The sequence below is a fragment of the Chelonus insularis genome, unplaced genomic scaffold (assembly GCF_013357705.1).
Source record: "Chelonus insularis isolate UGA/USDA-ARS -01 unplaced genomic scaffold, ASM1335770v1 contig_121_pilon, whole genome shotgun sequence".
Taxonomy (NCBI): domain Eukaryota; kingdom Metazoa; phylum Arthropoda; class Insecta; order Hymenoptera; family Braconidae; genus Chelonus; species Chelonus insularis.
In genome coordinates, this window is record NW_023276363.1 from 829,062 (window position 1) to 846,759 (window position 17,698).

The window sequence follows — 17,698 nt, forward strand, 5'->3', positions numbered from 1 at the left end:
TTATTGACATGGTTTGTATTTTGTTCAAAACTTTTTGTGCTGTAAAATACTTAATAGATTATGAATTATTTGAAATGATCAATAAACCACACAAATCTTTGGTTATTACATAGAACAAATAAAATGTAAAATGTTAACGTATGTATATGTTTATAAAAATACGAATCAGAGCTCAATAGATTCGAAATAAGATTAGAAAATGATATGCGTATGGATACATGAAACATATGTATATAAAAAAATAAGACTAGTTAGATTAATGAGATTTTTATCCTGCTTATATAATTCATGGCTACCCTACTTAAAAAAAAAACAAATACATAATATTATGAAGTATATCCGTCGGTGGCATTTTTCTTAATTCTATATGAATTTTTTCAATGATTTAGATTAGTAGTAATATACCAGTGACAATTGATAACTATATTGTCATTCATTTAAAAAACTGACAAAAATTGTAAAAATGATACTGTGTATATAAATATCATTAATAGATTTGTTTATTATTTACGTCTTATTTATAATAATTACGGTAACCAATTAAGTCTTATTGCACTTGATGTGTTTATGTTGCATACCGATTAAAACTATTGATCAATAATTTGACTTTAGATTATAAACAATAAATTTTTATTCTGAAAGCTAAACTAATTTGTTTTTAATTAATATTAAGCGTATCTTACTATTATACACATTATCTACGCAACATTTCAACTGTTATAAACATATTCACAAAGAATATACAAATACTATCACTGTTGAACTTACATGTTTTATATATACACGCGCTTTATTATTCGATCTAAAATTTATTTATCTACTTGCATATATGTGCGTGGCAACTTTCAAATGTAAGAATCAATGTATATATGGCAATTTCATCTACTTCTTAATTATTTTTTTTTAGTAAAATTTTCCGATTATAAAATTATTTATTTATAAATTTTGATGAATAATATCTGAGTTTTAACATTCAAAAATTAAATTATAACAATTTTATAATGAATTAATTCAATTTCTTGATAAATATTTACATACATTAGTTCTCAACTTTCTAATTTCATTAATAAACGATTACATATAATCATATAAATTTCTTCATTCAAGTGTATAAGACCGAAAACATATGAAATATTTATTCAATAATCAATAGATAGATTGTTCATCTATAAATGGACACTATTCAATAAATAGTATCAGTATATCTTCAAAATTACGTTACAAAACGTACATAATAAAAGTTTAATATTATTTTCAAATAAATCTATACGACTTCCTGCTCGGACGTACAATTCTGAATACTAATTTCAGATCTTTGTATAACATTCTTAATGACATGAATATTACATTATATACTTCAAAAGACACTTGCATTCATCAAAATTTAGTTATTTTAATATCCGAAAAGAATATTAAGTGTAATATATATTCTATCGACTATGTATTGTTCATCATTATCTTAATGTAGTTACAGATAAATTATTAGTATCAATTCGTATATTTATTTCTGAAAATGGCAGTAATATATTAAATTAAACTTATTTCTTTTGTATACTTTTATCTAAAAATAATAAAAGAAACAAAGCATAAAATCTCTGTAAATGATATGAAGATTTTCGAATCACTACATTATCACTTATTATCTTGCAAATATTTCTAATCATTTCTTAAAAAAAGATATGTTAAGCAGTATTATAAAACTTAATTTTAGAATAGAGCAGAGGAATTTCGAACGTTGACTATGTACAAAATTCATGCTGTAATATGTATTAATTATTGTTAGAATTAGTGTAGTATGTGTAGGATATAATAGAATATATGTTGAATAATAACTATCAATAAAACATAATTTTTGAGCTCTTCTTAAATTGTGCATAGAATTAAAAGCAAATCTTATTATTGGAAAATAAAATATCTAAACACAATAATATATTTAAAGAAAAATGGTTGAAATATTATTATGCTTAATTTTTTCTTAATTTGTTAATGAAAATAATTCTCATTTCTTTTTCTGATCAACGAAAATTTTTCATAAAAATATTTTTTTAACAAATATATGTATAATGAATTGAACAAAATATATTTAAAATCCATGTAGACGAATAATTAATAATAGAATGAATTTTGTGGCTCTGCTCAACTATTTAACAATTTATAAAAAAGCGAATTTTCGGGGATTTCTTTGGTTAGAATGGTTAAACTTTTGGTAAGTGGGACAAATTGAAAATCTGTACAATCAGCAGATCCCTGAGTTACTTGAGAATTCTGCACTGCTTTTATATTTATCAATAAAAGCAATTTAATCATTATCTGTCGTATCTTCAATTACTGAATCCCAATTAAATTCCGTAGCACTTTGTCGTGATGGCAACTCACCAAGATGCTGAAAGCGTTGAATAAAGTATGGATCACGATCTCTTAAACGCCTGAACCTCTGAAATACAAGATCTTTGGCAAAATCATAGAGCTGAAGATCAAGATGATTCAGTTTCCGCACTTGCTCCAATTTGTCTGGACTCAACGTAGCCATTGTCGCTGCACTTAATGTAGCATTATGTTGTTCGAATGCAACAGCAAACCTCATGCCAAAAATTTCTTCAAATGAATATTGTCCTACCTGAAAGAAGGATGAATATTAAAATGATATAAATCCTATCGTTTCAAAGAATCACTAAAAATAGAAGAGAGAGAGTCAGTTCTATTCATTAATAAATATTCATATCCTTTTCGAAGAAATTTCTTCAATGACATTTTGTTTTTGTAACGTACGTACTTTTTGATATTCGGTGAGCATAATAAATGGCATAAATTTTAGATTTCGTTTAGCACTTTTTATCATAAGGTTATCACGTTCTGTACTGGATAAAGACGAATTGTAACACCCAACAAGTGATAAATCTGCAAGCATTCGTGTTTGTCGATTGTTTGCCAGGTTTGTTGGACATTCCATGAACTGTGAAAGAAGAATAGAATTAAAATTTTGTACACGTCAATTTTACGTTTCAACAATATACCGTGTGACAGGTGTTAATAATCATTTATAATTGTTCTATTTAAGATATCGTAAGTAGAGATAATTATAAATAATTACTTAAGATAACTTAAGTAGAATAAATAATTATAAATAATTACTAACACCTTGATTTGGTTACTAGGGATGAGTTATGTAAAAACTCGTATGTGTTGTTTTTACATTTTAACGATGCATTGTGTGACAGTTGTCAGTAATTTACTCTATTTGAGTAATGTAAAAAAGACTATCAATCATGAATGATGAGTTATAAATAAAGCGTGTACCTCTTCTAATGTAACTCCTTGCCAATTAGGGCCAGAATAACATTGCCGAATGTTAGCTACGTTACCACCACACCAATGTCTTGCACCACGCCATGTGGCTCCTCTCTGAACATGTCGAAATTCTGACAAATATCTTGCAACTGGATCACGAATAATAGTTATGTAAAAATATCTTCGTTTTATTCCTTCGCCTTCAATTTTATTCAACTCTGAGTCCACACAATTCGTGAGTTCTGTCCAATCCGCGTGGAGTCCACATTTCCAACCAGTTGAATAGCGAGAAAATAACCAGTTCTCATCACGGTTCGGACGATAACAGAAACAACGTTTTTTTTTTTTTTGACATGAACATGGTCTTTGCAGATCCAAATCTCTAACTAAATGTTTCCCAAAGAGAGTTCCTCCTGCAACATGAATTGATTAATCAATTGAAGAGGCAGCTACGAATGCAATTATTGCTACTTATGTCTTGCGTCGATTTATCCATGTAAAATAAATCAATTTTAATCTATTAAAATATTTACAAATAATTACCTGTTTTCTGAATGTGTAAAAAAACTATCACATCATGAGCGTTGATATCAAACTGAGAAGTATCATTATTAAAAATATCATCATATCCTAAGCTTCCCTGAATGCTTTGCAGCTTTGATGATGGGTTAAGTGATAATAATGAGTTTTTGTAAGCATCTCCTGAATATGTAGTTGGGCCATATCCTGATCTTGGGAGAAACCCTTCAGATAATCGCGTTGATTCCTTGATATCACGATTAGTCAATGCACAAACATGATCTGGACAAAAATAACCGAGATACACAATACCAGTAAGGGCTAACACAACACAAATACCAATTACACCCCGTAACCGATTGCTACGGATACGAGTTTCCATGGTAGACGTTTTGTCATGTGTATCTTGTGATAAAAAAACCACCAGTTCACTAAAACCATTTCCATTCAGTCGTTTGCCCATCCTCCCCCATTATTCTATTTGTTTTTTTCTGCATTTAATTTTTTCTTCTTCGATTTATTTATACTCTCTGATTAAAATGTTAAATGTCTGTCTCGTTCAGTTACCGCAAAACAACGCTTGATCATTCTTAATCATGTTATATGGAGAAACTGACCAAAGAAACGATTCCCCCCTACTTGAACTGTAATATAAAGTACGTGTCTTGCACTACTGATTGAAAGTTACATCTTTGGCTAATTCAACTATACATTGATATTTAGTTTCAATTGGCGGTAGATAAAAAAGAAAATATTTTTATTTATACTAGTCGGTAAAATAGAACTTTGAATATTTTTTATCGACTGAATTCATTGCATCTGATCTAGGTACATGAGGTCGTCACTCTGACGTCCACGCCCTTTTAGAGAGTGTGTAGAGAGCGTCCAGAACAAGTTCATTTTGTTGTTTGATCGTAGTATTTCGTTTTTTGATGCAGTTTTAACTTATTTTTTCTGATATTACATTTATTTTGTGAATTTAATTATCATCAAACAATCCAAGGTAAATAAATACATCGAATTATATCTTTTTTATTAATATCTTTCACTTTCAGTGTCATCAACGGTTATATTTCACATCTTCATTTGATCAGGTTATTGGTTATCCCATCATTCATCGTTTTTAAATCACAGTAATAAATGTATTGGGAGTGATTTAAAACAAATATAAATATTACTATATCCTTAAAGTAATTATAATATCATTGATTTCATTTAGAACAATTATTCATAACTAAAAAAAGATATGATATATCTAATTGCCGTAATTGTCTTTGAGTCATCAAAAAATCGATTAATAATTTCTGAATATTAGTTGGCTTTATAAGATTCAAGTATTTTTATAAATGATTGTTCATTTGTGTAATCATTGTCTCAATATAGATGTTGGTCAAAAATAATTCATATCCATCTCTACCTTGAATCAAAACAAAATCCAGTACCAGTCTTACCTTGAAAAAGTAATCTTTCCATGTCTCGTAACAGCTGCGCATGATAACTTCCGCGGCGCAACAACGCGATGACCCATGCTCGTTTCTATTGATTTTACCGTTGGCGGTCGCCAGAAGACAGTCCCTGTTCGATGTTGAACCAAGTCAAGTCGTTGTGACATTAAAAATTCTATCTTGAACTTTGGTAAAGTTCTTGCTTATTTACTAAGAATTTTATTCAACAAGTATACTTTTTTTGAAATTGTTTATTATATTTCAATAATCATAATTGAATTTTCTAAATTAGATAATTTTAACTTAATGTACATTCATTGTGCAATCATATTCAGTGACTTTCATAATTAGGGTGTTATTTTTTAGAATAATTCTAATGCTGAAACTCTGACGTGTTATTGTTTACAGTTATCCCCGGACATCCATCAACGTTTTCGTGACAGAAAGAGCCATTTGAAGAAGTCTTTGTAAAATAACGAGGCGGGAAAGAAAGAAACATGCCAGCACCAACGTCAGATACGGCTGGACCAGGAGAGGGTGGTCCTCCTCGAACGGAGCTCCAAGAGTTACAGTTAAAAGCTGATCAGACAACTGATGAAGTGAGTTAATGACATTACAATTAATAAGATCAATTTTATTGATTTTAGAACATCATAGAATAACTAGGCTATCAGAAGTAAAGTACTCGATTAGCATATCAATATTAATGACAATCGAATACCTAATTTCATTTTTTGAAAATGATAAATGATATTTCAATACAATGCCCAGTTTTTATGATGAATGATAAATCTTTTTACTTCTTCATGAGTTATCGTACATGTAAGATGATTTTTAGCATCGTAAAATTATAAGAATTGTTTTATCATTCGTGGGCGTAGAAATGAGAGAGAGAGAGAGAGAGAGAGAGAGAGAGTAAAGATTATAGAAACACTATTGCAAAAAATGTAAAATCAATGTAATTACAGAGTTGTTAAATTTCAGTTAAAAGTAAATAAAGATTAAACATGTTAATAAAGAAAATTTAAGAGTTAGGTACACAATCACAAAATAATATATTTGTGAGTATTTTAAAATAATGATTTTTTTTTGTTACAGTCCTTGGAGGCGACAAGGCGTATGCTGGCGCTATGCGAGGAGGTAAGTGATCAGCCGTATTTATTCCATTCGTTCGCGTGACTTCTCTCCTTACCCCGTTGGACTCTCTTATCCATATTCTGTTTTTCCCGTTTGTTCATTATAATAATGATTTTTAAAAAAATCGAGGGTACTTTAATCGTAATCAGCATTCTTACATTTGAATTTTCATCTCGTTTCAGTAATAATATAAATTATAACTATGATAATAAGTTTCAATAATTATTTTAAAATAATTTTAATATCAATGTTGTTAATAATAGTAATGATTAATGATAGTAATATGATAGTATTATTAATAATAGTAATATTAGAGATAAAAAGGATAAATATTATTTAAGTCGTTTGTCGACTTGATCCTTTGCAACGACGTTGAGGCAGCAAGGATGGAAATTTGTGTATTTGCACTAAATTTTTTTCGTTAATCATTTTATTTTTTGATCTTTCTTCCTGTTAATCCTTTCACAAAATGTGAATCAAGACCATGCACTTGTCGGTGAGGCAAATTTAATAACGCACGTAGATAAAAATAAATATTTTGTCGAGCTACCGAGCGTTTCTTTTTTTTTCTGTTTGAATTTTTTTCTATTAATTCAATTATCTTGTTATGAAATTGTCCCAATTGCAATGATACAAAATCGTTTGCTGTAAAAATCCTTGCACTACTTTCTTGATTAAAATTTTGTTTTTATTTATAATTTCATTTTTATTGAATACATTGAGTTTTAATTTTAGTTTGAAATAATAAAAAATAAGTTAAATTTTTTGGTAAATCGCGATTTTAATTTATGTGTGTCTTTCTAACTACTACTATTACTACTGTTTACTGTGATCTATTCTTATTCTTTAGTTTCTAAGTCTAGACTCTGCTGCACAAAGCAACAAAGTCTTGATTGCGCTTGAATATTTTCTCTTGCACTATCGCGACTCACAAAAAATAGCTGGATGTTGTCGATCTTATATAATATTAACGTTTGCCCGTCCTTAATGTTAATTATATTTATTAATATTTATCTGTCTGTCAATCTGTCCGCTTGCTTTTCTGTCTTTGCGCGAAGTCAATTCGTGATTCATGTGAACGTACGTGTGGTATGTCTGTCGTCTGTCTGTCTGTCTTTCTGTTTACCTATTTATTAATTAATCACATCGATTTGTCTATATTAATTAACTTTGCCTGTCTGGCTGCCCGAGTGCTTGCACATCCGACACTTTGTAATCTATTAAACAATGTATGGCTGCTCTTTACACGTCACGGACTTAAAGTCTCTTTAGAATTAAATACTCCAGCGCAACTTAAGAAAATGAAAAAAAAAATAATCTTTGTCAAAATAATAAATATCAACAAAAAATAAATAATAAATAAATGTGGGTAATGTGCATGGAAGAAAATAATAATCTATACGCAACATTTGCAAATTCCATACACCTTCTTGTTACTTTAATACCAACATATATCCCCTTACTGCCTCTCTACTGGCCTTTAATTAAACTATAAAACCCTGCAATGTCTTTAATATCTATACTATTTTTTCCAACCATAACATTTTCATTAAATAATCATACCTACTCGCTTATTCATTACTTTTAATAACATACATGCAATTATCTTACTATATACTATAGAATATAAACGAATAATCAATAAATATTTTATAATCACGATGGTATATGATAAATAGCAATAACAAATGAAATGTAATGCAATATATCATACATCATCAACAATATATACTATATATACTTTATATACTAAAAAATACTGTATACTAAACCATTTAATACTCCGACTCTTTAACACTCGTGGTGGTTGTGTGTGTTGTGCTGCCTCTGTCTGTCAAAATAGAGCAAGGAGGCCGGCATCCGCACTCTGGTCGCACTCGACGACCAGGGAGGTGAGTTAAAACTCCTCTATACTAAGTCATTCATTCGCGTTTATCACATTTATCAAATATTGTATGTCAGATTATATCAAACTTCTTGATTTCGATGTATATTAAGTATTAATCCTTGATTGCCGCACTATTCAGTCGACAAACGTCATTTTTTTTTGACACCATAACATTGTTGAAGCTTTTCCCTATTTTTTGAACATTTTTTTTTTAGTATATTTTCATTATTATATTCAAGTAAATCAAATTTATCATCAACTTTTGAGTAACCCTTGATCCTTTTAGTTTGCTCAATTAAAAGTTACATTTTTTTGACATTTTATTAATTCATAAGAAATGTGTGAAATGTATATAGCGAAGTATTGTAGTTTTAAAGAAACTTTCAAATAAAATTATATTAAAAAAAAATAAAAACGGTCAGGTAAGATGTTGTTATGATGGTAATTGATGAACATATGACGCGTTTTTATGTAGAGTCTTGTGACTGCAGTAGATTATCCTGATCTTTATAGGTTGGTTGGTGGGTTAAATTGTTAGGAAGTAAAAGAAAAAAAAAACTTCTATAAAGGAATTGAATATGAAATAAAAAATGATATTATTGAGATTGAGGATAAATCAAGAGAGGTGTTAGGTATTTTATCTATTGTTTGAGCCATATTATAATGACATTGAATTGAATCGAGACAAAAGAACAACTGATTGCGCCTATTTTTTGTGTGACAGTTTCATATTTTACCTTTGACTGGTTTGACCACAACCTTCATATTCCTTAAAACCATCCTACTGCCACCACAACCACCACCACACCACTTCAACGTCACTTCCACTGTCACCCTCTCGATGTTCAAAATAATCAGACAGGATATATTTAAATATATAAATATTCCAAACAATACAAGTATCACACAGCTCTCTCTTTTTTCTCTTTCTAGATGCATAGGATAAGTCGGGATAAGTCTAAGTAATTCATTTATTTATATAATTGATTAATTAATTGTTTAGTTTTTTATTTGCATATATCTTGATTTATTGCTCTCCGGAATTACCCTATGCAAACTTCATTCACTATATTCTATTTATGCTGTTAATTATTTATTTTCTTTTTTTTTTTTTTTTTATAAACATCAACATGAATGAGAATAAAAAAAAAAGTAAGCAGAAAATTGAAATTAAATGATAAAAAATAAATGAAAATGATTGAAAAAGTAATTAAGTGAAAAAAAAAAAAAGAACCACTAATCATCTCTTTGCTCTCTCTTTCTCTATCTCTAATATCGCATCTTTCTATAATTTCTTTTTTTCTATTTATACATATATTTCAATGGGCATATTTCAATAACTATAAATACTCATTCATTCTTAAACCTCAACATATATACATTTGACAATTACTTATATATGCTCACTATAAGTTTAAAAGGGAGCTTCTTACTGTTTTGCTTTTTAATATTAATCGTCATCTACGAGTCGTGCAACTCGTATATATAAGTAGCAGTAGTTGAATGTGTTGCTATGTAACTTATGAATATTTCAAATAAAGTTCAACATCGGGTCATTCTTTTAAAATTTTCACTAGTTTTTTAATATTAATATATATGATTTTTTTATTTATTTTTTTTTTAATTTTCAATGTACTCATCTTATATTTTTTTATTGTTATATGCATTAGAATGTCTCGTTGTATTATTTCCGGGGCCAGGATGCTTGCTAGTTGATAAATTATTAATAAAAAACTCGTGGAATATTATTTTATCTTGCTTTTATTATTCATAATTCTAAAGTTATTTCTAATAATAGAATGTATTTTAATGAAATTACAATAATTTGATATTAAAAATGAATTTATTCAATTACTAATGACAATTCTTAGTGGCCTATTTTTATCATTTAATTATTGTCCAAAGTAGAAAATAATTATTTACTAAATGAAATTGAATGATAAGTAATGAAATATAAAGGGTGCAATCTTCCTGGTCTTAAAAAAAATTAGCTGATGGATCTAGATAGGAACGTGTAATAATTGAATTTAGAGAGATATTTTAGAAAACTTTGTTAGTGAATCTCTTGGTAATATCGGACGGGCTTTTTAATGTGCTTGTCCACATACACATGCCTGCCTTGTCTATACGTATATTAATACCTATATACTATCTCTATACTTCTACATATTCAACTATTATAGGCACCTAATACCCTTCTATTTGCGTCACTAGTTTCCTTATTCTACCTCCACTCAGTACCTTTATCATTCTACGACATATTACTAAACTTATACTACTTACCTTTACTTTTTACTTTGATACTTGAATTACTATACTATAATTACTAATAATTATACTACTACCTAACTACCTACTATTACTGTCACTACTACTTAAACTCAATGTTATGTTCGGCAGATATAATAGGCGCTTTCATGTCTCTTCTTAATTGTTATATATATATATATTTATTTGTTTACTTTCTCGAATAAAAAAACGACACTATGCACAACAAATGTCGTTGTCCTGAATTAATATTAATAATAATTCGTCGTACTATTTAATTGTGTTATCATTGTGTTTAGCTATCAACAATGTGTCAACAAAGAGCAAAAAAATTAATTGGACTGGAAAATTTATTATTTGCCATTTTATTTTGTTGACTAATTATTATTTTGTGGCTTATTTAAATTTAACAGGTTAAGTGGAGTAAATTGAATACAATAAAAAATATTTTTAGCATCACTGAAGAATTTTTTTTGTTAATCATAGTTTATGAATTGGTGCATACACAGATATTTTTAAGAATAGTTAAAAAAAAAAAAAAATATCGATATTTTTATTGAAAAATTTTTTAATATTCGCATCTATTTCAATAGACAGACTCTCATCAAAAATGATGAGGACTATGCAATGCTAACTTTTATGACCACTAAAAATCGTTTCAAACTGAAATTAGAATTCTTTCTCTCAGAGAAAGAAAAAAAAGATTAATGATAGTCATTATTATGCTACACATGTTACGTTTACTCTACTTAATCTCGAATAAAAAGTTAAACATTTCTTTATTTTATTATACGGTAATAGAAAAATGATTTTTAAAAATAATTCAAAAAATCCAAATGTGTTTCAGAGCATTAAATAAATAATTCAATAATAATTACTGGCAATGGTATTAACATAAAAATCAGGTATCTAATAAAATAAAATAAAAGAATGCATTGTCCCAATTAATTTTTTTTAATGAAATAAATTTCTTCTTTTCATCCTTCTTCTCTTCTATACGGGGAATGTAACAATGTGAAAATCGGACTAAAATCTTTCATTTCCGTCGTTGAAGCACTTGAATATATTTATTCGTGTAAATGATTCTATATTATTTGTCTTGATGGCTGATTATTTGACCACTGTGCTTGCTGCCATGAGGGACGCAAATAATCGTATGATGAATAGATGGGCTTAGAACGCGTCGATATTATATAATAACCATCCCTACATAGTAGTGCACAATATTCTATCTATCATTTCGTAACCTTTTATTATTATTTTTTTTTAATTACTCTTATGAATGTCCCTGTATTACTCGTGGCCCTCTGGCCATTTATTGTTGGGGTTAGTCTTTGGCCAAATTATCCCTCAGGGCATACAGCACGGTGGGCGTTTCTTTTTCATTCATTTCGCAGTTTAATCACACTGAATGATGTTTCGTTCCGGTTGCATCATTGGCCGTCTTAGAGCGAGGATATTGGGGCGAATACTCTGGTGATGTTAGATCATCAAGGCGGTAAGCTCTTTCTCAACCGTTATGATTTTTTTTTTAAAATTCGTCTGTAACTTCTTCTGAAACAATTTATACTTGACGCCGCAATAAAAGATAACTAATTATTGACGTTCAACAAATTTTTCATTATTAATTTTACTGACTACTAGAAAACATTTATGGCATTGATTATTGCTCTTTACTGGTGACGCAGTGATTCATATCATATTAATATACTAACAACAATAACAACACAAACAGCACCAGAATTAATATCAAGTAGTTTACCATTAGAAAGACTGAAAAATAATGTCAGGAGTATGACACTAGTATTTTTACCTAAAATATAAAGAAAGATATTTTAAAATTGAAAAATTTTCCATTCTTTACTGGTTTTGATTTTGAATTTAAATGATTATTTTAGTTTGTAGTAAAATAAATGATTAAAATATTTTAGAAAATATTTTCAATTAAAACCAAATAAATTGGGAAGACTTTTTCAATTGAGAAATATTTTTTTTTTTAAATAGATGGTATAAAGATAAATCCCTCCCTCAACAGACCAGCAATCCTTTTAGGCACTGATGCGTTAGTTTAGTTGTATGGTATATAAATATTATCATAGATTGAATTAGTTGTTTGTAACCGTGTTGATACGCATTTGTATGCACATATTCGGCCAAAAAAGACGTGCCGCTTTGTATTATTGACATTCATTGTAGAAAGTAAAATTGATTAATTAATTAACTAATTGATCATAGTTAATTATTAATTACTTACACATAGTTATATATTATAATAAAAAATTAAGATCAAGTATAAATAATGCTAGTAATCTGACAAGGCTTTATCAATGCTATATATATATATATTTATTAATGCGTAATAATGTAATATTAATTATCGTCTTTTAGCCTTTTCGCACGTTGCGTTTTTTCGCGCTATCATCAAATTAATAGTTATTTATTGAGCGTAATACTGAAAAAAATATCGACAAGAAATTTTTGTAAAAAAATGATATGAGCATCTATTAGACACATTTTGTTGATTTTCGTCCAGCTAGCCGTCCGCCCGCTCGCCAAAGGCTGCGCTTTCGGGCATTCGACGACGCTTTTTTTGCTTCAATCCAGGGTTTGGATGGAAGTATTTAGTCTTTGTAAATTTTTTTTTTCTTTTTTATTTATTTATAAAGCCTTTTAAGCCATTAATGTTCAAGTAGATGAGGCAGAATCATAGCAACATCGGCAGCGGTGTGACGGCTGCGACGATTTTTTCTCATGTTAACATTTTCTTATTGACCGGTTGCCTGTTTAGAGCCACGAAGTCGGGATGAAATCTCTTGTAATGCTGGATGAACAAGGCGGTAAGCCATTTAACTAGACTAACTAATTAATAAATCCGTAAACTTTAGAACAAAATCGACATTGTATGAATATTTATTATCATGTATGGCATCAGATGTTAATTAATGCCTAATTTAAACAAAAAAAAAATACGCCAGCGTTTTATTACGAATTTTTATTACTCAATACATGCGTGAAACCAAACACAATTTTAATTGTTATATAATTATTCAATTAATTTTATTTATAAGTAAAACAATACAATATACTTCATATTTATCGACTTGGAAATAACGAAATTACGTTGACGTAAAGACGAATTAGTTGAAACATTTATCAATATTTATTACGAACTAGTAGGATAATGAATACTAACAATTATTTACAAAGCAAAACACTAATATATTCAGTCAAATAAATGAATTTAATTAAAATAGATAATTAAATTAAAAACAAAAGCCCACTATTAACCAGTCATCTAGTCCGCCAACCAACCAAAATAAATTAACATAATAATACTTTTCTATTGGTGTTAAATAATGGTTATATATTTATGTCTAATTTATATATATTTACACTTGAAATAAACTTTACAACTAACTAAAACCTTTGACTATATACTGCAAGCACCAATATTGATATTTTTAACAGCTTCCATTCTACATGCAGACCCAATTTATGACTTTACGTAATATCTACTTTGTACGTATAAAAAGTATCAGTAACATTTTATTAACATTATTCAATCTTTAATTAATCACTCAGTCATATATTTTATAAATTACAATCATGACGCTGTTACTTTTGCTAATTTTATCATCATTAACTGTCATCAACATCATCGGTCTCACGAAAAATGAAAGTTTTTAATAAATTTAGATAACAATTATGATTTTTCTTTTTATTTACACACTTAAAAGTTGATATAATTTTATTTGATTGAACGAAATAATCTGTTTCGTATTATTAAAAACTTTCAATTAATAAAATAACTATTAGCAGAAAAAAAAAAACAGTTTTGAAAGTTTTTAATATGATTTTATAGATCGAATTTCTATTTGTAAATAGTTTATATATTTATTGAGAATTTTTAAATGATGATGAATTTTTTATGTGTTACGATAACACATATGGTAAGTTTTGAATAAATCACATGATATACTGCAATTGGTATTTATAAAAAGTATTCAGTAAATATTAATGTTGAATAAAAATACTCTACTTCAATCACGAATATTTATTTTGTTAGTGTGTCATGGAAAAGAGAAAATTATGTTTCATTAGTTCCATGTAAGAAAAAAATTATGGTAATATTAATATTAAAAGCTTTCAAATACTTTTTGAGAAATATAAAAATATTCAAAAAATACCAATGAATATATTCTTTTAGCTTATTGTTGGCCATTGAATAGTGGCAAATAAGGGAAACAACATTTAAATTGATGCTTCGAAAGTAGTTGATGTAATATAACATAAATTAATGCTCATCCCTTTGTTCTTGTTTTTGCCAATTAACAGAGCAATTGGACCGAATCGAAGAGGGAATGGATCAGATCAATGCAGACATGAGAGAGGCAGAGAAAAATCTCACGGGAATGGAAAAATGTTGTGGCCTTTGCGTGCTGCCTTGCAACAAGTATAATTTTTTTTTAATACCTATAGATTTTAGCCACACATGTGTGTAATTACACTATCGATTGGAAGTTTATTTGTTGCAACGGTTAAATGAAACAGAAGTTAAAATAATAGATAAATAACAATTTTTGTAATGTTCGATTTTAAGGGGAGCGAGTTTCAAGGAGGATGAAGGAACGTGGAAGGGTAATGACGATGGAAAAGTTGTGAATAATCAACCACAGCGAGTGATGGACGAACGTAATGGACTTGGACCTCAAGGTGGTTATATTGCTAAAATCACTAATGATGCTCGTGAAAATGAGATGGAAGACAATATGGGTCAGGTTAATACAATGATTGGAAATCTAAGAAATATGGCTATTGATATGGGAAGTGAACTCGAAAATCAGAATCGTCAAATTGATAGGATCAATCGTAAAGTAAGTCATCTATTCAAATTTTTTACATTTATGCACATTTAATATTCATTTCTTCTATTTAATAGTTATAGTATTTTTTTAATTTAATTTAATTTTCATATGAAATTATCCTTTAATGAGATTCAAAAGTTTCTAATTATTTGCAAAGAACTTTATTATTCATTATTCATTATTATGATAGATTTAAAATAGAAATGCCAATTAATATACTTTGTTGTTATAAACTTTAGTAAAATCCCTTACTTGACATTCTTCGATATTTTCATTGATATATACTTGCATTACATCAACATTGAAATTAATTTACAGGGTGAATCAAATGAAACACGAATACAAGTGGCAAACGAACGAGCACATCAATTACTTAAATAAGCAGTTGAAAATCGTCAGAAGTATATTAAACAAAAATTTATTTTATTCCCATATCCAGCCTATTCGCTAAATTACAAAAAATTATAACCAGAGAATGATCAGATTAAGATTCTCTGTGTATGTAATTGAAGTTTTGTGCATCATCCATCATGTTTGCAATATGCAAATCGAGATATTTGATTGATAGTTTAGATTTTCTGGGATCCAATCCATTTATAGTTAGATATTTTTGACTTGAAGATTCATTAGAACATTCATTAGAAATCAGATTAAAGTTTGAATATTCAAGTATTGGATTAAATTAACAGTTAACACCATTAAAAAGGAAAACAAATAAATTAATAAACGAATAAAAACATATGAACATACACCCAAACCTAAACAATCATAAGCATACAATACATCATAATATAAATCTCGATTATTGCATTTATTGTTGTAAAACATTTATTATTATATATAAAGTATTATTATAATCAGTTTTAAAATGTGTTAGATTTGCATATTAATAATTATTAATTTATCTATTTATATTGTCATTATAAAAGAAGAGACAAATAATGCTGTTGCTTATTTTATAAAAATATTAAATAATTAGTTAATTAGTAATTAATTATGCACAAATTAATCTATAAATTACACGAAGTTTATGAAAATATTGTCGATGGGAATAAAGAGAAATTGTCGTGGTAACATTAATAAAATTACGTTGCCTTGTGTACAGAATGTTCTATTGACCATTGAATTCTAAAGAATGAAATATAAAATAGAATTATTGTAAATCATAAAATATGTTATCTTTTTTTTTACCATAATCATAACTATAATAGCTGTGCTTGTGTTAATTTATGCATTCCATTGTGTTTTTCCTGTTTTTTATTTTTTGAAACTATGGTACGCTCGTAGTGAAGATGACTGTTGTGAAATATATTGCAATAAATAGTTAAAAAAATTTTTGAAAAAAAAACCTGCTTCAAAAAGCAGATTAACGGCGCTACCGTAGAAATTCACGTATTTAATCTCCCTCGTGTATGCTGTCTTCATTTATTATCTTGCACATTACATAATAAATAATAATAGTAATAAAAGTAATATTAATAATAATGGTGATGATAATGATGATAATGATGATGATAATTATTGAAATCAGATGAAAGATAAATTATTTAAGAAAGAAAAATCATTGAGTACCTGTCTTGTGTGAATTGTACAGAATATTTGCTTTTGAAAGATACTTATGACAGACATATCGATTTCGATACTGTAAAATGTGACGGTGAACTCGATTTTGTACAACACGTGAATGTCTACGTTTATCGAATAAAAGATTCAATGTATTATTAAATGAATTCAACGCGTTAAAGTAGATTTAATTTTTCTTAAACTAATTGAACAGATTGTGAATAAATGTAGATATGAACAAACTAACAAAAATGATAAGGAAGCAACAAGCACTAGAACAATTCATAAAATTTTCTCATTTTTTCGTAGTGATTCTAAAAATAATTGATAGTATATTTAATAAAAATTAACTAAAAACATAAAATAAAATAAAGAAAGCAAACGAGGGGGAAAAATTTGTTCCACTGGTTGCGGGCAAATATGAACAATGTGCTGCGCACGGTTCCACTTAATTATAAATTTTGATTAATAGTCTTATTTATAGACTATATTACGTATTATATTATCAACTTTTATTCCTAATCCTACGTAAAATGTATAATAACGTAATGAAGTGAGATTGAAAATGCCTATGTACTTTGGATCTTGAAGAATAATAAACTGCTGTGACATGTAAAGAACTTCTATTGCTATAATCCTTTTACTCTTTTTATGTAAAATTAAAAATAATCAAAAGTACGATAACTGTGCTGAGCAATAATTACTAAAATGAGTTCTCTATTACA

The 17,698-nt window shown here is 28.0% G+C and overlaps 2 protein-coding genes across 5 annotated transcripts; one reads left to right on the plus strand and one right to left on the minus strand.

Moving 5' to 3' along the window:
* Window positions 1-2,071: 2,071 nt before the first annotated feature.
* Window positions 2,072-4,461, minus strand: Hs6st (heparan sulfate 6-O-sulfotransferase). Its single transcript, XM_035082434.1, has 4 exons — window positions 3,832-4,461; window positions 3,298-3,701; window positions 2,774-2,953; window positions 2,072-2,617 (listed from the first exon to the last, which is right to left on the minus strand). Exons 1-4 carry the CDS (start codon window positions 4,268-4,270, stop codon window positions 2,300-2,302), a joined length of 1,341 nt encoding a protein of 446 aa, XP_034938325.1. The 5' UTR covers window positions 4,271-4,461; the 3' UTR covers window positions 2,072-2,299.
* Window positions 4,462-4,669: 208 nt separating this feature from the next.
* LOC118065700 (synaptosomal-associated protein 25) lies at window positions 4,670-17,590 on the plus strand. 4 transcript variants are annotated; one of them, XM_035081162.1, is made up of 7 exons: window positions 4,670-4,810; window positions 5,661-5,851; window positions 6,351-6,392; window positions 8,233-8,281; window positions 14,881-14,998; window positions 15,146-15,419; window positions 15,729-15,870. In XM_035081162.1, exons 2-7 carry the CDS (start codon window positions 5,750-5,752, stop codon window positions 15,789-15,791), a joined length of 648 nt encoding a protein of 215 aa, XP_034937053.1. In that variant the 5' UTR covers window positions 4,670-4,810; window positions 5,661-5,749; the 3' UTR covers window positions 15,792-15,870. The 4 variants fall into 4 exon arrangements, with proteins under 4 accessions (XP_034937053.1, XP_034937078.1, XP_034937061.1 ...); XM_035081187.1 differs by lacking the exon at window positions 4,670-4,810 and adding an exon at window positions 5,364-5,442 and having other exon boundaries at window positions 15,729-17,590; XM_035081170.1 differs by lacking the exons at window positions 4,670-4,810; window positions 8,233-8,281 and adding exons at window positions 5,364-5,442; window positions 11,995-12,043.
* The last annotated feature ends 108 nt before the right edge of the window (window positions 17,591-17,698 follow it).